This window comes from Euleptes europaea, chromosome 10 (genome assembly GCF_029931775.1).
Source record: "Euleptes europaea isolate rEulEur1 chromosome 10, rEulEur1.hap1, whole genome shotgun sequence".
NCBI classification, from domain to species: Eukaryota; Metazoa; Chordata; class Lepidosauria; order Squamata; family Sphaerodactylidae; genus Euleptes; species Euleptes europaea.
This window is the reverse complement of record NC_079321.1, coordinates 20544545-20569394: the sequence shown is the minus strand read 5'-3', so window position 1 is coordinate 20569394 and position 24850 is coordinate 20544545. Positions and strand designations below refer to the sequence as shown.

At 43.7% G+C, this 24850-nt stretch overlaps 1 protein-coding gene across 1 annotated transcript in view; it reads right to left on the bottom strand.

The window, feature by feature from the left end:
- ATAD2B (ATPase family AAA domain containing 2B) overlaps positions 1 to 24850 on the bottom strand; it is an 85067-nt gene that overhangs the window by 47131 nt on the left and 13086 nt on the right. Inside the window, exons 2-12 of the mRNA XM_056856892.1 lie at positions 22685 to 22839; positions 12129 to 12175; positions 11453 to 11606; positions 9642 to 9744; positions 8355 to 8463; positions 7860 to 7976; positions 6974 to 7049; positions 6092 to 6190; positions 3725 to 3836; positions 3226 to 3341; positions 1914 to 2088 (exon numbers count right to left, since the gene is read on the bottom strand). Coding sequence (XP_056712870.1) covers positions 1914 to 2088; positions 3226 to 3341; positions 3725 to 3836; positions 6092 to 6190; positions 6974 to 7049; positions 7860 to 7976; positions 8355 to 8463; positions 9642 to 9744; positions 11453 to 11606; positions 12129 to 12175; positions 22685 to 22839 — 1263 coding nt within the window. The remainder of the gene's footprint in view (positions 1 to 1913; positions 2089 to 3225; positions 3342 to 3724; positions 3837 to 6091; positions 6191 to 6973; positions 7050 to 7859; positions 7977 to 8354; positions 8464 to 9641; positions 9745 to 11452; positions 11607 to 12128; positions 12176 to 22684; positions 22840 to 24850) is intronic.

Genomic DNA, 24850 nt, shown 5'->3' with positions numbered 1-24850 from the left:
ACATACTGCATAAATAAGAACGTAGCATCCATGGGGGGGTGGGGCAGGACACAGGCACCTTTCTTTCACGGTACTCCTCACTACTATTTGCAAGCTCCAACAGATGGTCCGTCTTGATGGGGACCAAAACAGCACTTGTGTATAAACGTCAGTGACTGCATAATCTATGAATGGGGGATCCAATTTCTGACATTACATACAACAAAGAAAAGCTCCAAATTCCTACTTACGCAGCACATGTTTGAAAATTACAGAATCAACCATGCAATGTTGATCTGTTGTATTTTTTCAATCACACACCCCACTAACAATGTTCTTGCACTTGAGCTTTAAGAAAAAATCCTAGCAGCTTGCTCTCACGTCTTCTAACACATACTGACAAATATGCATCTCCACAAGTACCTTCAACATATTCAGATACAAAAATGCTAACATCCTTTCTTAAGCATCTCTCTGGACTGGAGATCTAGACTCTCTAGAGATGCCACTCAGTTTCCGTCATATGGATGTACCTACAGTACTTTGTGCTACGAAATGCCGAGATAATGAAACTAGAACTGCACCAAATATTCATTAGTTTTTGGCAGACATAGTGCTTTGGGGAGAATGGCTCCACAACATTCAACAAAACAAGCCGCTAGGTGTCCGAATCTTCATGATTTTCATGACTAGTTGCAGCCACAATTTCTGCTCTCTAAAGCTTACTCTATACCTTTAAAAAAATTCTCTTTCTTGGTGGGATATTCATGACATGTGTATGCTAAGTGCTGTCAAGTTGCTTCCGACTCATGGCGACCCTATGAATCAATGTCCTCCAAAATGTCCTCTCGTTAACAGCCTTGCTCAGGTCTTCCAAACTGAGGGCCGTGGCTTCTTTATAGAATCAATCCATCTCATGTTGGGTCTTCCTCTTTTCCTTCTGCCTTCAACTTTTCTTTGCATTATTGTTTTTTACAGTGATTCTTGTCTTCTCATAATGTGACCAAAGTACAATAGTCTCAGTTTAGTCATTTTAGCTTCCAGGGGCAGTAGATAAGTGTATTTGATGTAGAACCCATTTATTTGTCTTTTTAGGAGTCCACAGTATCCATAACACTCTCTGCCAACACCATATTTCAAAGGAATCTACTTTCTTCACAGTTCAACTTTCACATCCATACATCATAACAGGGAATACCATAGCATGAATTAACTTGATAACGGTTGCCAGTGACACATCTTTACACTGAAGAATCTTTTCTAGCTCCTTCATGCCTGCCCTTTCCAGTCTCAATCTCCTGATTTCTTGGTTGCAGTCTCCCTTTTGCTTGATAATGGAGTCAAGGAATAGAAAGTCTTGAACAATTTCCATTTCTTCATTGTCAACCTTAAAGTTGAGTAATTCCCCAGCAGTCATTACTGTTGTCTTGTAGATGTTCAACTGTAGTCCTGCTTTGGAACTTTCACCGGTAGTTGTTTCACGTTTTTACTATTTTCTGCCAGTAATGTGGTATCATCGTCGTATCTCGAATTATTAATGTTCCTCCCCCAATTTTAACTCTACCATCTAAAGCTAATCCTTATAATACATTCTGCATATAGATTTAACAGAGAGGAAGATAAAGTACATCTTTGTTTAACACCTTTGCTAACTGGAAACCATTCCATTTCTCCATATTCTGTCTTAACAGTAGCCAACCTGATTTAATGACATGACAACCAGTTTGGAAAATGAGTCATGTTTCCTTTACTGTACTGCCCTCAACCTGAATGGGTGAAGATTCTGATCCCCTTCCACCAACCCTCCCTCCCTCCCCACCCCCGGGCACTGCAAGTGGAAGAGTGTTTTCAGCCATTATTGAAAGTGTTGGCTCCCCTCCCTGTTCACGTTCAACCCTAAAAGAAACTACGTAAGATAAATATTGAGTACTAACTTGGTCGAACAGGAGTCGGAGTTGCCGTTCAGATTCTCCAACCCATTTGCTGAGACAGTCTGCTCCTTTCCTCATAAAGAAAGCAACCTTTCTCTCTCCTTGGGTGCATTCATTGGCCAGAGCTCTAGCTACCAAAGTTTTACCTGTTCCAGGAGGACCATAAAACAAACAGCCCCTGAAGATAAATGGACAAACATTGTAATCACTATTTCTTGTGTGTCTTGTACTATGCTTATATTTGCCAACCACTTAGACAAAATGGCCGCCCATCTTTTCAGAACGCTTTGGAAAAAGCAAGTTATTACAAACTACAAAGGAAAACTTTTTCTAAAAAAATTATAAATTCCCTTTATTCCAAACTACTTAAATTATTGTGATGGCAATTTAACAAATGCATGTTTTTCACATCTTGCTAATGCCTAATTCATCAGGTTAGTTGGCTGTTTTAAACTGTAACAGAAAAATACATTAAAAACAATATCAGATGAAGTGCCAAAGATTGTTTGCAGGGATAAAAATTATAATGCTACTTTGTAGCATTAAAATATCTCAACTTCTCCAACCCTTATGTAAATGTGCCTCCAACAGTTCACTAAAACCGGGGACGGAAGGGATGGGAGAAGAAGACCAACAAATGCATGACAAGAAAAACACTAGAGAGCCGAAATTGAACCGTTTTGCTTCTGTGTGGGGGAAAAGCTGTTGTCTTGTCTCCTGCCTACACAAACTTATCAGGACACCAAAACATCTGGTGCTTCTTGTCAATCCCTTGAATTTTTTTCAAAGGCTTTGAATGACTAAAAAAAAATCTCATTTCTATTGATTTCTTTACATCAGTCTTTAAAAAAAAATTCAAAAGTTATCCTCTGAAGTCAGAGGCATTAATCCAAAATGTTATTCTGCTTTTAAATCACACCTAAAAAAAATTATCCTTGTAGTCTAATGTGTAGCCTAATGTACACATGCAGACAGGAAAACAAGTACTCAATTCCTACTGTTTAGAGCTCTTCTTTCTTTCCTATCCTTTGCAACGAGACCACTGACTTTCTTTAAGCTTCTTGCAAAGCATGGGAGATGATTCGCTCAGCGTGCCACCTAGTCTGGTTACTGCTGTCTGTACTCATTTAACCTCCAGGCTCACAGCTCAGGGTGAGGGCTAGAAGGTGCATACACCTTATGGGTTACACCTTATGGGCTATACGTCACAAAAAGATTGCCAGTTGCTGATTTCTCCTTTATAAAGCAAGATTGAGGTCTGGCTCAGAAAAAAAAATACAAGACAGATAAATTACATAGGATAAAATATACTTACCTCGGTGGTTGAATTTTGAATTTCTCAAAGATTTCAGGGTACAAAAGAGGAAATATAACCATTTCCTTAAGTGCATGAATGTGATTGCTCAATCCACCTATGCTGTCAAAGCGCACCTAGGAAAAAGAAAACAACTTTTGCTGTTCTGGTTTCTTATTCAATTGGCACTGGGTCAGAGGCCACGCTCAAAACCAGGTTGATTAACAAGAGTAATCAAGCATTGGTTTTTTAACAACTGTAGAGTAAAATCTCATTGTCTCCTTTGTCTATTTTATGCTACTGTGCCTTCAAAATGACTCGCAAAACAAATATTACCCAATCCGACATAGCACGCACAAAGACTCGTGCACAAAAAGCTGTTTGAGAAGAACTGACCTAATTAATACTTATTTAACTTAAATTTATTGTGCAGTTAAGCTCTAGTTTCACCATCAGGTCATACACACTAACTCATTTTCTTTAGTAGGCACACATCTATATGAAGACGAACTGAGCATACTGATTTGTCGAGAATCATCGGGTCTACATCAGCCAAGCTCGCACCAACTTTCACTCGCTCACGAAGGATTCCGCTGGCCAAGTCTTCAGCTCTGAAGTTCATAGGCAGACATCTGCTTGAGACAAAACACCAAACAAGGCTGAATTTGGTTTCAGGCGGAGCAAGGCTACAATCCAAGGAAGTTGCGTCCGTGTGCAGAGAATGGCACGTATCCAAGCATGCAAGTTTCGGACTTAATAGCACTTAAGACTCTGTGAGAGATGAAGCGATTACTACTGATTTTCCCCTCCCACTTTACCTCCAATGCTGTTCCTGAGGTCTACTCACTTCTAGAAACAAAATTGGGAAAGGGGAGAACAGCAGACTACAATGGGAGGGCAAAGTCCCACCCTGCAAAGTCCACAGGTGGTTGGATACACCCCAGTATTTCCAGATGACTGTTCATGTGTCTCGATTTAACCCTGAGACCTGTGGTAGACATTACTGACTTCGATAGATCAGTGATCTTACTCAATAGGCCACTTCATGCGTCAGAAAGAACAAAAATGTGAATCCGTGTCAGGAAAGGTCATGTGCAGATGGCCAAAGACAAATACACCGTAGGCAAGGCAAGTCTAAACTGCATCGAAATACACGTCATCCACAGAACAGTCTTGCAAGAGAGGGCCTACAGAGTTCAAACCACAAGTCTTCCACGCATAAGGTCCCGGATTCAATCCCAGGAATCTTTAATTTAAACGATTCTCAGGACTAAGAACAACCTCTTCTTGATATCTAGTACAAAGCAGAGCCATTTTCTTTTTTAATTTATTTTAATGTAGTTTAATTTTCATGATGTCTTGTTACTGACTACATTACCACTGGTTTCGGGTCACCTTGTTTTTACTGCTGTCTTAGAGACTTCCCCCTCCCCTTCTGAGCCATATACTAGTTATACCAAATGTAGAAACAATTGACCCAAAAATAATGCACTGAAGAATGTGTTAGTTTTAATTGGGGGGAGGGGGAATGACACGAAGAACACATACAGCTGCCTTATAATGAGTTAGACCACTGGTCTATCAAAGTTACTATTGCCTATTCTGACTTAGAGCAACTCTTCAGGATCTCAGATCAAAGATCTTTCATATCATCTACTACCTGAGTCTTTTAACTGGAAATTCCGGGGATTGAACTTCGGACCTTGTGCATGCAAAGCAGATGCACTGCCAATGGATCCTCCCCACCAAGAAAGAGAAACCAGCATGCAAATAAAGACTTGCAGGTTTGTTTCTCGCAAGAAAGAACTGAAGTCAAAAAGGGGATATACTCCCATTTATTTATTTAAAATATTTATTAGCTCCCTTTCTACCTTCTGGAACTCAAGACAGCTTAAAATATACACAGAATTAAAAAACACAGAAATACACTGAACACATTTAAAAACCCCAAATTAAAATAACTATTTACAGTAAATAGAAAAAAATAAACTAATCCAATGCTGTCCTGAATAAACCCATCTTCAGCAGCTGTCTCCTAAAGACTGAAAGTAAGGGGGTCAGGGACATCTCCCTGGGGAGGTAATTCCATAATGGTGGGGATGCCACCAAAAAAGCACTCCCTTGTGTACCCACCAGATGAGTTTCTTTAGTCAATGGGACAGTCAGGAGGGCCTCTCCCTGTGGTCTTACTTCCTGGGCAGGAACATATGGGAGAAGATGGTTCTAATTACACCAGATAGCCATCTTATCCTTAAAGCCTCCAGTCAAAATCAATAATACCCAGCTAGATGGTCCAATGGTTTGACTCAGCATAAAAAGGGCAGCTTGGTACATCATTATGAATGAAAAATGTGACCAGTCAAGCTTAAGAGTGGCGGCCTTCCACCCTCTCAAGTCTCTCAGGGGCCAACATGACAAAGAACATGTCATTTCAACACTCAGAGCTGCCGCCTAAGCAGAGATATGCCCTTCCAGCTTCATTGCAGTCGATGGGCTGAGGTGGGCGTAGCTCCGCTTGGGAAGGCAAAGGCTACGCACAGACTTGGAGGGGAGCCTCCTTAAACACAGAGGGGCTACTTCTCCATAAAGGAGAAGGGGCTATGGCTCAGTGGTAGAGCATCGGCTTGGCATGCAGAAGATCCCAGGTTCAATCACCAGCATCTCCATTTAAAAGGACTAAGCAAGTAGGTGATGTGAAAGACCCCTGCCTGAGACCCTGGAGCCACTGCCAGTCTGAGTAGACAATACTGACTTCGATGGACCAAGGGTCTGGCTCAGTATAAGGCAGCTTCATGTGTTCATATGTACAGACATATGTACAGAATCTACTCCTCCCCTAGCTGGGTTTCCAAGTCAATTCTGAAAGCAGCAAAAAAAAAATCTGTACCTGTTCCTTGCTCTTGTCATGCTCTTAGATTTTCTTCTTTCAAAGCGTTCTTCATCTGATGAGGTTGTATCACTGCTATGAATGGCATGCTTTTTTCTCCTATGGAAACAACAAAAACATTTTAGTGAGGAACAGCATGTACTCTTGTCACTGGCTAACAAGTAAATGGCAGTAAAACACTCAAATCTTAAGATTGTGGTGTATTCAGTTTCATAAAGAGCTCAGCAGCACACAGCCTGCTAAGAAAACTCGCCTTCATATATTATTTTTCAAAGAAGTCTGATAGATGCAGTCAAATTTCTACACTGAGTATTGAATTCTCAGTGTAGAAATTTCTACACCGAGTACTGAATTCATAACAGAACGACTTTTTAAATATCTTGTATGGAAATTTAAGTTTTTTTAAAGAAATGATTTTCAACTGATGACTTTCATATCTGATTGTTCTAGGCAGGGCCCCAGGTGTGTTGGTTCCTGTTTCTGATAGCCTCAATGCTTTTGTTAAACACAACTATATTAACAACAACAACAAAAACAGGAAAATATGCAAAGTATGATAGGAGAAAAGCCAAAGTAAGACTCTCAGCATTAAAAAGGTAAAGGTCCCCTGTGCAAGCACTGGGTCATTCCTGACCCATGGGGTGACGTCACATCCCAACGTTTCCAAGGCAGACTTTGTTTGCGAGGTGGTTTGCCAGTGCCTTCCCCAGTCTACCATGCAATAAAACTTTCACCCTCTTTATTTGTAACAAACGAAGTATATCTGTTTATCTTTTAAAAAGTATATCTGCTTATCTTTTTAAATTTTTATACAGTTGCTTAACTAAGCACTTTTCTAACCCCATAAACTATGAAAACATATGTGAAAAATGAGTAACTTACCTGATGTGGCTTCTTCTAGCAGGGGACCTATGAATGTCAAACAATGCATTTTCCCTTTTCTTCTGGTGAGCTGGCACTGAACAACACAAGATTTAAAAACTGTTTTACAATACTGGAGAATCTGGCATAGAATTCTGTTAAGAGATTTATACAAATCTTTACTATTAAGTATCATGATGAAACTCACAAGCCAGATATTTATGTAAGCAGGTCAAGCTCCATCACCTTCCTCCCATCTCCAATTTCATCTATTTCCTCAAATCCCAGTGATTTCTAAGTACGTGCCATTCCCATGAGATTGCTTCCAAAATGTTTACACAGTAAAATACATATATCCTAGCCTTAGGCTACACCACAGACAATCTTGTACAGAAGTACAGGGTAAAGTAAGTGGGATCCTCCAAGTTCTCTGCAGTGAGAAAAGGTAGGAATCGAGCCAGCCCATAACCATCTCCTCACCCCAATGCACACAGAAGCTGGGAGAAATATTTTCAAAAACATATCCAGGCATACAAGGCTAAACAGCAAAATGCATCATACCTATGTGGTTTTAACTGAACAAGTCACAACTCCACAGAGTTGCCTAACAGAAGAGAAAATCCCACCCACTGCACACTCCCGAAGCATGCAGCTGAAGAAACACTGAAATTAGCATTATTTTTCTAACCAGATGAAGGGTAGGGCGGTTGAGGCTTCTCTACTGTTGAATGAAAAACAATGATCCACGGAAGAAACTAAGCGCTTTGAGACACAAGTCAGCTGGCAAAGAGGGTTGGGGTGGCCTTAGAAATGTGGCACTTGTAACAGTAGCTGACCAAATGTCAGAAATACAATGGCAATAGGCCATATTATGACTGAAATTAGATTTTAGCCCTCTCTCTCTTACCTATAGGAGGTGCCTGATATCTTTCCACTGTTTTTCTTTGCCTCAGATTATAGGGACGATCATTTTCTTCTCCCTCTGCCTCCTCAACTTCAATATCTCCATCTTCTTCTTGAGATTCTAGAAAGAGACCCATACAAACGGTATACAATTTCAAAGACAGCTCCTCTATTACGTCCTTCAAAAGGCTCTTCATTTCATAGATGATTTGCTTTTATAAAATTAGTAATACTAAAACAGTATTCCTCCTTAATATACCATCATAAATTTCATTATGGGTGATGAAAGGATTTAAAATCAACTGGAAAAGGCAATGGGGCTTTAGGAAGTTAATTGAATATTTAGGCAACATGGTTGTTATTTCATTCCCTGGGATATATCTAATCTGAGCATATCAACATCTCTGTGTTGACATAATTTAGTTCCCATATATTGCCTTCTTGGTATAGTCACTTTCAACAGCATATACCAAAACTAGCTAACCTCTGTCATCATTACCTTCTTCTTCCCCTTCAGTGGAAACTTCATGGTGGCTCTGGATTCCATAGCTATTTCTCCTCAGTGATTTCCTCCTCCTCTTTACACGTGAATACATATCCATGTTTTCCTAGAATAAGAATAATCTGCATCATGTTCAATAACCTGAATTACGAACAACAGGATGCAGTCTTTTCCAAGATACAAAACTAATTGGGTAATACCTACTGAAAGGGGGAAGAAAGACGCAAAGTGATTGTAAAACCACAGGCAAAAATAAATGCAATACTGCATATTTTTGCCTTCCTTCCTTTACTTTTCGTTAGTTGTAAAGACAACGGTAGCCAACCAAACTATTAAGAATCTTTATATTCACACCTGCTGTTATATAACTAAACATACGAGTGTGTATCACACAAACATTTTATTTCATAACATGACTCCTGCACTTGAGCAGGCAGCCACACCAAAGAGGGCACATTCTACACCGCGGACCTCATTGGCCAACGCATCCCCCAAACTGGCATGTTCCTACTCTACAGTCTTGTCAACATATGCAGTGTGGTGTACAGAATGTCACTGCCCCAGGGATCGGGACCACAGAAGTCAACGAGAGATGGGAAGATTCCATAACTCAGGTCCACCGTTTCCTAGCAACCAAAAGAATTACTTGGGGTTTTTTTGGGGGGGGAAGCATTGCAGAACGGCCAAACTGTAATAGAGGAAATCTCACTCCCTCAAGAGCTGGCTTCTATTTAGCCACCCATTTGCCACTGCGCTCGAAAAGATTGTTTTAAGTTTGCTGAAGACATAAATTGGCAGATAACACTATGAAACCCCTTTTTAGTTCCTCTGACAGGCCTTCAGATGTGGAGTTATATGCTTGATGTCTCCTTAAGAGAACATCAGGAGAAATTATATCTATTGGAACTCTATTATTCACAAAAACAGACAAGGGGCTGTACTCATGGTACCAAAGCTGGAGTTACCCTTGCAAACAGCACAGCTTGACAGATGGATCAGTCTAGTCACTGACTATGCCGGAATCCCTGCCAAAAAAATTTTTTTGCCAGATGTTACATTGTTGCTGCTGGCAACGATTATCTCCATTATAAAAGGAACCCTACTTTCACCCTAGCCTGTGTCAAATGTTCTCCCTCCCACTGCTGAATCTGTTATCTCACTGGTGTACTGTTCACACATGAATCAAGCACAATATATTATTAGAAAAAGACTTGTTGATGTTTTATTATTAGCAATACCTTAAGTATTGCATAGAGTGAAGTAATGTGTCAGATTTAAACTTACAAATTCTGTATCTGTCCACATGCGCAACCGTTCCACTTCTCCAGATCGCCTATTCCGTCTGATGTTAATATTGTCCATTTCTTGAAGAACAGCTTCGGCAGTACTGAAATATTTAAGACTTAATATGAAATAAAATAGCAAACCACACAGGTTTCATAAGAGCACCACGCTAAGGTGCTTATCAGCAAAGCACAGACATGATTCAGAGCTTAATGAAACTGAGCAACGTAGGTGTGCAGAAAAATGTAAGGGGTCAAAACTTGTTCTGACATGGCAAAAGTTCCCTGCTAAAGAAATGGCATGATCCCGGCTTCTGCGCACCGAAACAAGCACAGGTCAATTCACAGAATGCCTTCCACAGCCCAACTTTTAGAGAAGGGTAAAACAGTGATGCTAGTGACAGCAAGACAGTTGTGAATGAATGAATATTTTATTGTATATAGCCATTGGCCATCACAATTTGCACAAGACAGTTGTGTGCTAGCCAGGATCAAGTGTGCATTACCCCCAAGGCACTTGGGTGTCAAAGTACCTGTCATTAAAAATTGTTCTATTCAAATTTTGCCCAAACATACCACAAAACTAGACTAAAAACGAGAACAAAAAGAGGGAAATGCAGGCAGACACATGCTTAGTAATTATTAAAGGTAAGGTAAAGGTCCCCTGCGCAAGCACCGGGTCATTCCTGACCCATGGGGTGACGCCACATCCCAACGTTTACTAGGTAGACTTTTGTTTACGGGGTGGTTTGCCAGTGCCTTCCCCAGTCATCTTCCCTTTACCCCCAGCAAGCTGGATAGTCATTTTACCGACTTCGGAAGGATGGAAGGCTGAGCCGACCTTGAGCCGGCTACCTGAAACCGACTTCCGTCGGGATCGAACTCAGGTCGTGAGCAGAGCTTGGACTAAAGTACTGCAGCTTACCATATTTTTAATCATATTTAATCATATTTTTACCCTGCCCTTTCTTCCTCCGTGGAGCTCAGAGTGATACACATCACTCTCCTCTCCTTCTTTTTATCACTCTCCCCTCCCTCTTTTTATCAATCATCCAGTAAGGGGGTTAGGCTAAGGAACACAGATTCACCCAAGGCCACCCACTTACTCAGGGCAGAATGGGGACCAGGTCCTAGCCAAAATCCTAACCGTGATTCTCCACTGATAAACAGAAATCAGCCGCAGCAGCTAATACTAGCCAACCTAAGGGTATAAAGGCACATTTCCTGAAAAGGGTGGGATTATTCCAAGCCTTAGTTATCTTAGAAGGTGGGAAACTGCAAAAGCAGGAAACAGCAGGTTTATGGATCCTTATGAGAACCTACTCCACTTATAGCTATAGAAAGATACACAAACTTCAATGGCCTGCTGAAGGGTATTGACCTATTTCTCTGACCAACCTCACGTATGCACACATGTATACTCCCCAATTACTGAAAGGGTTCTTTTGTAAATCTAGACTTTGGCCTTTACCATGTGGAATTTCAAAGGTACCTGGAGAAGTAATTCATGTTGACAATGGGTCCTTTCTTTAAAGACCATACATGGAACAAAGATAAAACTTCTGCTTTCAGCAGTTACACTAACATTCATAGTAAACATCGGCGTATAAGAGTCTGAAAGTATTCAATCTACAGGCTGTTAAAAGAATATATGTTCAAGGGCTTGGCAAATGAGCAGAGGAAGATGGGAAAGTTCAAGGAATTCCTGTTAAACAAGGGAAGATTTAAGAACACCAAGAAGACAACAAAAAAACTTGCAGAACAAAGCTTTAATCTGCAAATTATTCATATTGTTAGAATATTCCAACGTACCTGTTTACTAGCTGGTCAAACAATAAACTCTGATTCAAGCTTTCAAATCTATTTTTTCTGGATCGACAACTTTTTCTGATTTCTCTGCCTCCATTTATGCAAGCATGGTCCCCGTCTCCCTTTTTCTCCCCTCGAAGGGAACAGCTTTTGAGAGCTAAAAGATTTAAGTCGTTATTTTAATTTGCAGGACAAAAAACCATTTTAATAAGAATTTTAATAGGAGCACTGCTCAGCAGGAATAAAAAGGGAAATATGAAGAACGTAACCACAAACTAGGTAAAGGCTTGGTGACTTTATTCCTTGCAGGACCATTGCTCTTATATTAGATCCTGATGGATTAGTAACATGCATACTTTCAGGTATAGTTCCCGCATCATCACTCGCTTTTTCTTCAACATCTTTCAAAATGCATATTTTTTTTATTCCCAACACTCTCCTACCCGCTTTCCAGCTTTTCTTAGAAAGTATGTGATCCTACCAATTCATGTGTGAACTAACACCCAAAAAGTAGAGGAAAAGATACTAAATGGAAATCCTGAGTGGCCTTTCTTGTGTCCGTGAGTGCACTGGCAAAATAATACCCTGCATGCAATGAAGAACAGAAGATGCAGGGAACACACCAAAAAAATGTCTATGGAGAATTATAACCAACACCAATCGAACACGAAATACTTACATAAACTACGGCCATTTGGTAAGGTAGCACCAGACTGAGAAGTTAACCTAAGAAATAATTAAATATTATTGGCAACATATTAATCTTCAGTTCACACAATACTTGCATAAAAGTGGTCCCAAATGTTAAACACTGAGCATAATCTATAATTTTGTAGAGGACTAATACAACAGTACTTCACTATTGATCTTCTTCACAAAGCCTATGAGAAGTAGATCATATTTTCAACTTTACAGATGAGGAACTAGAGTGTGTGTACGTAATACAACTATGTGAATTACAGTGATTTAAACATGAGGGAACATACTGAGTTGTGAGTTTTTAAAAAGCATCACATCTCTTAATGTATTTACTGCACATTCAGTCTTTCTAGAATGAAAATACAGAACTAAGACCATACACTAGCAAACAGCTGCACCAAAAGGGAAGTTTATAACAGAGTGTCAGCCCTTGGCCCACAGAACCAGAAATCACCACAAAGTCGTATAGAGTCCAAACAGGTGGATTTTACTGATCAAATAGGCATACAGTGCAAACGAATAAAATGACAGCTATGAAAGGCTCACTAGCTGGGAGATATTATAAGGCAGGAAAGGCGGGAGATTACACGCAGGAATACAGTTTCCCAGGAGCTGAGTTCCCAGGCTTAGGCTTAGGCATGCGACCTTGGGGGGCAGACAATACAGCACAGAGACAGAGGCAATAACGAAACCGAGATAGCAGCCTGACATTCTGCTCCCCTCAAGGCCCCCTCCCAGTTCGCAAGGGGGCTGGCCTGTTCGGGTAAGCAATGTGAAAGGCGTCAATGAGGTCGGGGGCGGAGACATCCCGTGCGCGCACCCATTCGTCATAGGCAGGGGGGAAATGTTTCCAACGAACTAGATACTGGAGAGTACCATGGTGAATACGGGAGTCAAGGATCTTGGAGACTTCGAAGTGTTCTTCCCCCCCCACCATGATGGGTTGCGCAGGCGGTGGGTCCGGATGCCACCGTGGAGAAGCAACATGGGGTTTGAGGAGGCTTATGTGGAAAACAGGATGCACACGCCTCAAAGATTTGGGGAGAGCCAGTTCCACTGTGACAGGGTTTATGACCCGAGTAATGGGGAAAGGGCCAATGAATTTGGCGCTGAGTTTATGGCACGGTTGGGTGGACCGGAGGTTTTTGGTGGAAAGGTAAACCAAAGCACCCACTTGCAGATCACCCCCGGGGGAGCGATGTTTGTCAGCTTGCGCTTTGTATTTACGTTTGGCCCGGTCGAGGTTGCTAACGAGCCAGGGCCACGTGGTACGGAGGGCGTGTGCCCAGGAGGCAATGTCGGGGTTCCCCTCCCCCTCTACATCACCTGTAGGAACGATGGGACTGAAATCTTGTCCATACACAGCAAAAAACGGGCTAAAACCTGTGGATTGATGCATGGCATTATTGTAGGCATATTCTGCTAAAGGTAGCAGTTCCACCCAGTTATCCTGGTGGTAGTTAACATAACAACGCAAATAACATTCGAGTACAGCATTGACACGTTCAGTTTGACCATCAGTTTGAGGATGGTATGCACTAGACAATCCCTGTTCCACCCCCACCAACTTGAGGAAAGCTTTCCAAAACTTAGAAACGAAACCACTTCCGCGGTCACAAATTATTTTACGCGGAAACGAATGTAAACGAAATATATGCGTCACGAAGAGGCGGGCCAGTTTCTGAGCAGAGGGGATCCCTGCACATGGAATCAAATGTATTTGCTTAGAAAACAAATCAGTAACAACCCACAACACAGTTTTACCCCCACTGAGAGGGAGATCAGTCATGAAGTCCATAGCGATCACTTCCCAAGGTTTGCTGGGCGTTTCAAGAGGTTGTAGCAGTCCCGGGGGTTTGCCCTGCGATCGTTTCGCAGCGGCACAAACGGGACAGCTGCGGATGAAGGAGTCAATGTCGGAACGCATTCCCCCCCACCAGAACTGTCTGCGCAATAAGTGAAGGGTCTTCAGAAACCCAAAGTGCCCAGCTGTTTTGGCTCCATGAGCTAAATGTAAAACGTCCTTCCGGAGAGCTTTGGGTACATACAATTTTGAGTCTTTGTACCAGGACCCCCCTTGTTCCAAAACACCAGGAGGTAGGGTATGAGCGGAACGTTCTAAAAGGCACTGGTCCCGAAGGACAGTTAAAAAGGATTCGGAGATGGGGAGTTTGGAGGGAGCCCCCCCGTCGGTTCTGGAGATCTGAGAAATAGTTATAGGGCTAGTGCTTACGTGTGGCGGCGCGCAGACTGCAGGCGGCTGAGCGGTCGGAGGGGTAGGAGGGGCGGGAACTCCGGTCTGTTGCGGTGGCGGCTGGGCAGCCGGTTGGGCTGGCGGAGCTTGCGAGGTGTGTTGATGCTGGGATCGGGTTTGCACAGCCAGCATAGGTAGGGCCCCACGTTGCATAGGGGTGAACAGAGAGTTGGTGGGTCTTTCGAGTTTTACCGGATATTGTGGTAACCGGGAGAGGGCATCCGCGAGAACGTTCTGCTTCCCAGGGACGTGCTTCAGGGTGAAACGGAACTGAGCAAAGAACTCCGCCCACCGTTGTTGTTTCGCCGATAGCTTATGGGACCCCGTGAGGGCAGCTAGATTTTTGTGATCGGTCCAAACTTCAAAGGGTATTTTAGACCCTTCCAAGAATTGCCGCCATAAAGTCAGTGCATGATGAACTGCAGAGGCCTCTTTCTCCCAGATGGGCCAGTTTAATTGAGCGTGCGCAAATTTTTTTGAAAAGTAAGCGCAAGGGTGAAGAAGACCGTCCGGTCCTTGCTGGAGGAGAGCCCCTCCCATGGCTACCTCGGAAGCATCGACTTGCACAATGAACATTTGATTTGGGTCTGGGTGCCGTAGCACCGGCTCCGAAGTGAAGAGGCGTTTGAGGGCCAGAAAGGCGGCTTGGCACTGCTCAGTCCATAGGATCTTTGCGGAGGGCAAGGCAGCCGAGCTTACTTTTCCTTTAGTTTTCAGCAGGTCCGTAATGGGTAGAGCCACTTGGGCGAAGTTAGGGATGAATCCCCGATAGAAGTTTGCAAATCCCAGAAATTGCTGTACTTGCTTACGGTTGGTGGGGGGAGTCCAATCGAGGACGGCTTGGACTTTGGCGGGGTCCATGCGAAGACCTTGGTGGGAGATGATGTATCCCAAAAACGTGAGTTTGCTTTGGTGAAATTCACACTTAGCTAGTTTAGCGAACAGTTGATGGTTACGCAGGCGTTGTAGAACTTCTCTGACCAGAGTCACATGCTCGTCCATAGTTTTCGAATAAATGAGAATGTCATCTAAGTAGACCACCACCCCACGATATAGAAGGTCATGTAGGATTTCATTGATGAGTTGCATGAAGACCCCCGGGGCCCCTTTTAATCCGAACGGCATTACAAGGAATTCATACATTCCGAAACAGCTAGAGAAGGCAGTGAGGTGTTCATCTCCTTCGCGGATACGGACTCGGTAGTAGGCTTCCACCAAGTCTAATTTAGAGAACACACGGCCTTCCTGTAATTGTCCCAAAATATCCGATATTAATGGGATAGGATAGGCGTTGGTCTGGGTAACCGCATTGAGCTTTCTGAAGTCAATGCACAGGCGAAGGTCGCCCTCTTTTTTCCGGACGAAAAACGCGGGGGCCGAGTTTGGGGCATTCGAAGGGCGAATGAACCCTCTGGCGAGGTTTTTGTCCAAAAAGTCCCGGAGGACAGTGCGCTCGGAAGCGCTCATAGGGTAAATCTTACTTTTGGTTAATGTGCAGTCCTTTACTACTTCAATCGCACAGTCTGAGGCCCGGTGGGGGGGTAAGGCATCACATTCCTTAAGGTCGAAGACATCTTCGAAGTCCCGGTATACAGCGGGTAGAGCCGGTGGTACTGGGGCAGTAGAGGTTAACGCTGGAACGGGCGGAAATGGCAGAGCAAAGTTTTGCCGATGCTGGTCGCAGGTGGGACTAGCGAAAGAAATAGTGTCTGTTTCCCAATCAATACTGGGACTATGTCCTTTAATCCAGTTAATTCCCAAGACCACTTCAAATCGGATAGGGGCTATAGTGAAGTCTATTTGTTCCCAGTGGGAACCAATTCCCATTGCTACCCCTATGGTGCGATGATCAACTGGACCCCCCTGGAATTGGCTCCCGTCCATTTGAGCAAATTGGACGGGGGCGGGTAAAGCCTCTGAGTCGGCTCTGAGGGCAGCAAACGTGGCTTCGCTTATGAGAGTGCGACAGCAACCGGAGTCAATTAGTGCTTTGACGGGGATTTGTGGACCTCCGTTAAGTTGTTGTAAAACTGCATCTACGTAGACGGTGGAGTCCACTTCTTTGATTTTGGTAGGAGCATTCGGTTTGATAGGAAGATCCTGAGAGGTCTGTGGAGATGCTCCATTCACCACAGACCGGAGCCGTTTTTTGACAAGTCGAGGGGAGATTCCAGGTTTAAGGCTGGAGAAATCCAAGGGTTTTCCTCATCCGAAGAGGGAAAGCTGTCCCCCAATGGGGCACTTGTAATCCGAGACCCGGCGGGGTCGTTGGAAGCAGGCAGGGAGGTTGGGTCCCCGGCATGGAGTGCAGAGGGTGTGGGCCTTCCCGGAGCTGCGCTGCGGGTGGCCGCGGTGCCTCTGCGTGGTGGACGACCTCGGGCGCGGGTTGTCGTGCTGGGACGAAATAATTCCTGGCGGCGTGGGCAAACGGCTGCAAAGTGGCCCATTTCTCCGCATGTAAGACAGGCACCCCTCTGAAATCGGACTTCACGTTCCTGGAGCGGACGTGGGGGATTTCGTGGGACGAGCAGTGGTGCCTTGGGTTGAGGCTTTTGGGTGCCCTTCTCCTTGTGCTTTTGACGGACGAGAGAAATAAAGCGGCGGCGGCTTTCCACTTCCTCGGCTAATAGGATCCAGCCTTCGAGGGTATCGGGATCGCCCCGCATGTAAGACCAGTTCAGAATGTCAGGATGCAAGGCTTCCCTGAAATGATGGATTAGGGTGGTCTCGGGCCAACCTACAATTTTACTTGCCAGTCGTTGAAATTCATCGGCAAATTCCCGAACTGTAGCAGAGCCTTGTTTTAATTGTAAAAGTTCCGTTTTGGCTCTTTCTCCCAGGAAGGGGTCCTCAAACCTCCTTCTCAGGGCAGTCATGAAGTTGTTGAGGGAACGAATCGCACGAGAGCGGGTGTCAAACTGGAGGACCATCCAGTCAGCCGCTTTGCCTGTCAGGAGGGAAGCTACGTACCGCACCCGGCTATCTTCCGTGGGGAAGAGTTGACCTTGTTCTCGCATATAACTGTCCACTTGATGCAAGAAACAAGGCAAAGTCTCAAGAGATCCGTCATACGTAGTCCTCAATTTGAGTTGCTTCCAAGGGCCGGGCGCGGGCTGACCCGGTTGCACGGGTGGTCCGAGCGGAGGAGCAACAGGAGCTCCAGGAGGCAAGGGTGGAGCAGGCACATTAGCAGGTGGTTGCACGGGTGGTCGGAGCGGAGGAGCAACAGGAGCTCCAGGAGGTAAGGGTGGAGCCGGCACATTAGCGGGTGGTTGTACGGGTACCGCCTGACCCGGTATCGGAACGGGCTGTCTCTGAGCTATCAGGGTTTGTTGTAATTGCCTGTTCTCGTGAAGCATAAGTTCCATTACTTCTTGGAGTTGATCCACACGGTCGGAGAGCTCCCGATTCTGGGCTCGTAAAAGATGAACCTCCTCACTTGGGCCCCCAGTAAGATGAGGCTTACTGGTTCGGAAGCTCGTGGCCCATTGAGAGCTATCCCCATATAAATCCTCGTCTTCAGACTCATCTGAGTCTCGACGTCGGTCAGCCAAACGGCGTGCGCGTTGGGTCGTACGCGACGGGACAAACGCCGGGGAAAAGGTGAGACCTGATAGTCCCAGTACATAGTCCTTGGGGCGCGTGTCCACGTTCGCCTGATTCCTTGCTGCAGCCGCCCTGGCTGCTTCCGCCGCCTCTCTCTCTCTTGCGACCCTAGCCGCTTCGGCGGCTTGCTGATCCGCAAGAACTTTGGCGTTCTCAAGTCTTAGGGCAGCCTCTGCCGTAATGCGCGGCAAAAGTTCTGTCTCGAGGAGCAAGAGTATGGGGTCAGGTTCCCCGCCCAGCAGAGGTTGTACTCGCACCGCCAGTGCGGATGCCTCGGCTCCAAACGTCGGGGTCAAAACTTGAGCCAAGGTGGCTACCGGGGTGTCCTTTGTACATTCCACAAGGAGAAGAGCGGTGCTAATAGCGACTCGCTTGGCCTCAGCCTGGCAGCTGGCCGCATCCGGGATCAGGGAAAAACCCTCCGGTGGGGCTCCCGCCATGGTAGAAAGAGTTTGTCGAGAAATAAGATTATCCAGAAGTCCAGTTAATATTTGTAAATCCTCAGTCGCCAATCGGGCATCGTCCAGTAATTGATCCAAGTCCTGAAGATCTAAACGAGCATCAGTATCCTCCGATGTTAACATCCAGAGACGTCCTGTAAGAGATTGCCACTGCGCGTGTACCAGTCCCCTCAAGCGGCAAACCTCTCGGTTCGTCCGGAAAAGTTCAGCAATTAAGTCCTGTAACAGAGTAGGGTCCTCTGAGAAGGGCTCCAGGGTAGTAGATCACCTGGAGAGCTGCACAGCTCCCATCCAAGTGGCAGGCGAACCCCCCTGGGCTCCAGCCTGGCTAGGAGAACGGTGAAGATGTGAGATAGCTGTCATAATGTCAGCCCTTGGCCCACAGAACCAGAAATCACCACAAAGTCGTATAGAGTCCAAACAGGTGGATTTTACTGATCAAATAGGCATACAGTGCAAACGAATAAAATGACAGCTATGAAAGGCTCACTAGCTGGGAGATATTATAAGGCAGGAAAGGCGGGAGATTACACGCAGGAATACAGTTTCCCAGGAGCTGAGTTCCCAGGCTTAGGCTTAGGCATGCGACCTTGGGGGGCAGACAATACAGCACAGAGACAGAGGCAATAACGAAACCGAGATAGCAGCCTGACACAGAGCCCTATTAATCAGCTCAGAACATCACAGACTGAAGTATTTTGGTGCCTGATCAAGACATCAAGTACTTTGGTACTGAACGTCTTGATAAACCTCTAATGTTCTGCGTAAATAAAAAAGTCAGATGGGACTAATTTTTTTGGACACAGCTACACATTTATTTTGAACGCATAGGAGGGGGGAAAGACACAAACTACTCTCCTTTGTTTCGGCTACAGGCCTAACAACACATTACAAAGTCCTCATCTCCTCCCACATGTCCATCCCAACCACACTGAACAGACATGCTCTGGGTATGGTGTGCTCAGAACTGAATCCACAGGCACATAGAGGAACAGGGGGCCTTAACTTCCTGCATACCATTTAACCAACCTGCAGTGGCCCTAGGGATCTGTATTTTCTCCAGTGGGGAAACTTTTGCGTACTGAGGGTCGCATGCATGTTTTTTCAACGAGTCAAGTAGTGACTCTTTCAGGAAAATGACATGGGAAGTCCCTCTTTCCACGTCCCATAACACCAAACCAAAGCAGCCCCTTCATATACCTTGGAATTAAGTTCCAAGAACAGATGTCCCACAGCACACCTGGGCAACAAGGACACAATGGACAAAGTCTTTGTAACGGGTAGTTACAATGATGACAGTGGTGAACACCACAGCTGGCATTCAGCAAATCCCACACACTGTCTTCACTGATATCAGCCCTTCTCTATTCTAAATGATGTTCTGGTTGGTCATCTTGATTTCTAGACATCAAACCCGCTTTCAGATGGATCTGCAGGAGTGCTGGCTTGCAGCTTAGATAGTACAGCACTGAGCCATGGAATGGGACTGCACAAAGAGATGCAGATCTAAGCACAGATAGTACTAGCGGCACACTATGAGAATCATGAGCAAAAGGAAATAGCTGCTAGCACTGTTCCACGAATGCTTGTGCAAGAATGCTATAAAGAGACATTTAAAAAGCAGTTTTATTGCTTCTACTTGTGAAAGAGGAGGCACAAGTCTTGTGCTTCACTGTCCCCATGCAATACAGACTAGAACAGCCTTTCTGACTGCGGAGGCTGAATCCAATCCTGCGTTTGTTCTCTCAGATTCAGTTTATAACATTTATATATATATATATATATATATATATATATATATATATATATATATATATATATATATATATATATATATATATACATATATATATATATATACACACACACATATATATATATATATACACATACACACACACACACACACACACACAGTGAACACTAGAAATATAATATATAAATGCTCATTAGGTCACCATCAGACAGACTACTGCAGATATCATGCAGCACGGACCTGCTGAACATTGTGGATGTGATGAAGGAATGGCATTCAGAATGGTAAATGCTTTTGCAGCTTGCTGAAAATTAGTGACTGATTTCTTTGTCCCAGGAGCAACATTTTAGCCTTTGTTCACTGAACTTAAAACCAATCAACGTACAGATATCTTCAACTATGCACTTGTTCAGGGATACATTTAAGACAGGGGTATTGAACTCGATTGTTACGAGGGCCAGATATGACATGAATGTCCCTTGGTCGGGCCAGGCCTTACCTCACCAGCCCAGACTGAGGGGGGCAGCTGCCTTGTGGGATGGATAAGAGCTCTTAAGGGGCCGGATTCATCCCCCAGGCCTTATGTTTGACACCCCTGATTTAAGATATAGTCAGATGGTGAAAAAAAGAGGACCAAGAGCCCGTTACAGAAACACACTGGAGTGGATCTAGCCACTCTGCTCAGCAAAGTATTAAGCCTTCCTCCAGCCGAAGGAGCTTTCCTCCAACTTGGGAGGCTCTTCCTCCAATGAAAGGAAGTCTGCTTAGACTGGAGAAAGGCTTCAACCTTTGCTGAGCAGAGTGGCCAGCTAGACCCCATTATGCCTCCTGGAGAACTGATTTAAAACCCATCAGCGAACAAACTGGAAAAGAAGCGGTACAGGCAGACTAAGGCTATCAGCGGGCAAATGGAAAGGACTGTTGCCAAAAAGGAGAAAGTGACTCGTCAGCCCGAAGTTTGATCTCCCCCCCACACACAAAAATCCAATGTATTTGTGTTTTAAATTGAACAGATTAGTTTTTCCTTGCTCCCATTATAGGGGAATTAGAGTTATTCTTTCTTCCATCAATGAGATAGGTCCCCCCACTTTTGGGTAGGTACTACCGCCTTTTTACTTGAACTGATTATCTTGGTAACAGAGGGGCAAAGTGCAAGGGTGTTTAGATGCCGATTCCAGAAATTACAAACAGTGTACAGGCTTACTTATCACCATCAATAACAGTACACATTAGCTGTGCGGTTTTCAGACACCCAAGTTCTTTTCCCTTCTAAATTTCTCACAACTAATATTTGAAGCAGGACTCACAAAAATATTACCTACTACAAAATCCAGAAACTCATGGATCACACTCTCATGTGACTTCCAAGTTACCGGTTCAGTTTTTTAACTGCAGAAAATCAGATGTGTTCGGCAACTATCTCTGCAACTCTGAACATCCTATACGCCAAACAAAAGGGCTTCTGCATTTCATACACCATTTATGTACAGGCACAAACAATCCATTATCCATTCTGCACGTAGCAGAACAAAAGAGCTCTCAAGCAGCATATGCCAAGGACAACCATATGAGTCATATTTGGTTCAGGCCAACTGGCTTGAAAAGTTGCTTTATGTCAATTTGGTTAAGCTGGGCCCTGGTGATGGAGCAGCCTCACAGTCAAAGGCATGGTTAACAGAAAGGTAAACATGAAGCAGACACAAAGATGATCACATGCTTTCCACTACTAGGACCAGAACATTAAACGAGTTAATAATTGGCCATAATTCAATGAGCACACAGAATTACACTGAAGTCCTGCATAATTACAGATGTTTTAAAGACTAAGAGATGCAGTTATTATTTTGCTTTTCCATGAACAAAAACTTGACGTTCAAAAGAAAAGCAACAGGGAAAGAAGCAACCAACTATAGCATGTAGACTTTTATGTGTGTGTGTGTGTGTGTGCGTGTGTGTGCGCGCACATATGCGCGCATTGGTGGAGGCAAAAAGCTATGGCTAAAGCCAGTGATTAATGGCACAATCACACATTGTAAAAAATACTGAGATGCCAACAAAACAGTACCCCATGCCAAGTTCCCTAGCCTACACTCTACTGTGCAATAAAGTGTACCCGTATCCCCATACTTCCAAACTCATCATTCTCCACATCTTTTGGATGTCTCACTTATTATGGAAAGGTCACAGGAGAACAGGTCAGAACAGGGGGGAGGGAAATAGTCACAAGGATGCTGTTTTCATGTAACGAATAGTCCCAATACAAAATGAGGCAGATTCAGCATCATTTTACAGTAGAAAGAGTTTCAGACAACTCTTCAGATCAAGATTTTATTCATTTAATTAGATTCTTATCCCACCAGAGGCCAGGCTCAGGGTGGCTTACATCCATATGATACCATCCAAGACATTTCAATTAAAATACATCAAAATTAAAAATAAATACTGTTTAACATTCTTACCGGGACTGTCCAGCTGAGATGCTCCATTCTTCTCGCTGCCCAGTACTGCGAGATTTTGATTTGTCTTTGCATACTGAATCAGCATGTTTCAAGGTACGTTTGGCTGGGGGAGATATGTGGCTATCGCTCAAGCTACCATCACTACCTTCATCTCTCTAGAGAGGGGGAAAAAAAGCAAAAGTTTATCTCATTTTATGCCATCTGGCTCCTACCAGTACAGAAATATTCTATTACTCCTCTTGGGGAGAAAGAAATCAATGCCAGTTCAGAAAACTACGGACCAGTGCTACTTTTTTATCAAACCATGGGAATTCTACCAAAGACATCAAATACCCAAGCCAAAATTTGGAAGCCTAATTCTAGAAAGAAGATATGGGGGAACCGAGAGTTCACACTGCTGTTTTGTTTTTTGTTTTTTTTAAGAAGCTGTGTAAGATTTTCTGGCAAGTTCTGGCATGTGGGTGTAGAGGGTTTCCCCTTAGCCAAAAAGCAAGATTCCCAAGAATAGCAAGGATCATACAATACATTCTACAAGTGGAGTGGAATCTGTATGCAACCAAAGAAAGCCTCACTCTACAGAAGAATGTTTATACCTTCTTTCTCATTATAGATGCCATCTCAAACATTAAAAACGGACAACAAAGATATCAAATGTTTATTAAAATTCCGAGAAGTCGTCAACATTTTTCTTCCCAGTCACAGGAACGAACATTTGCTGACCTCAAGGAATCTTTTCATATGGATAACTCCGCTGTGATTCTCTTACATGTCTGACACGGAAAAGATGGAGTGCATTCTAAGACACACATTCAGTTCTTGTTGAGCACCAGAAAAGCTTTTAGCCCCGTGAGAATCCAGAGGATGTTCTAGGAATACACCCTGCAAGCCACATGGCATAGAGCAGTATCAGTAACAGCAGACAGGCTGTCTTTCAAACATATTGTCTAGCATTACCAATCTTGTCAGGGAATTAGGATTTCTCCAAGTGCAGTTAGAAAACTATATTTTATAGGCTGTTCAGAAGCATTAGAAGCAAAAAAAAACCTGTGCAGAACTGTGAAGTAAATGTACATGCCAGGTCTACCTTGCATTAAGTAATGCAGAAAAAAGTATGTGACTCAACTCACTACAAAATACACACACACACACACAGAGAAGTATTAATATAAACTACTGGCAAACTACCAAACCACAGCCATGTTTATACATGCTATGTGAGCTCCTAAAGGTGTGCCCGTACTATTACATCAGTAATGTAGGTCACTCCTTTATTAATATCCTGAGTAATTCTGTGCTAGGTAGAAAGGGAAGCTACACAACAGGTTTCAAACCTGTTTAAGCAGGGTGTGAAAGCTCAACTAGATGAAGAGACGAGGCAGAAATATTGCATCACTGCCTGAAGATATGAAGCAACAAGCTACACTCAAGCGTAACTAAAATCAAGGAAAAGTTAAATACAACCAATTTTTTTAAAATTAAATATGTAACAAGAAACCAGAATATTTCTATAAGGTAGATCTACTGAATTAAAAGAAATAGTGAACAGTTGTCAACTTTAATTTTTTTTCCCCTACAGAGCTTGGTAAATAGTTTGGCAGAGGCTAGATGTGAAACTGTCCGAATGGATTTAAATAAGAACTCAAAAGCCTAACCTTGTTTTGGTGAAAATGTTGCACAAACACAATGGTGTGTCAATGACAGAAATGTGAAAGTTTATATTCTGCAACATAATACTAAGTTAAACCACCATCCCTTAAGAAGTATGTTTCCACATAATTATGTCTTGTTTTAGTCTCAGAATATAACCATCAGCAGAAACAGTTAAAAAGAGCCCCGTGGTACAGAGTGGTAAGATGCAGTACTGCAGTCCAAGCTCTGCTCAAGACCTGAGTTCGATCCCGACGGAAGTCGGTTTCAGGTAGCCGGCTCAAGGTTGAGTCAGCCTTCCATCCTTCTGAGGTAGGTAAAATGAGTACCCAGCTTGCTGGGGGTAAAGGGAAGATGACTGGGGAAGGCACTGGCAAACCACCCCATAAACAAAGTCTGCCTAGAAAACGTCGGGTGAATGACCCGGTGATTGCACAGGGGACCTTTACCTTTAGAAACAGTTAAAAGTCATTCATAAAATTTGATATAATTGCCACTTAATATGTGTGTGCAGAGGTT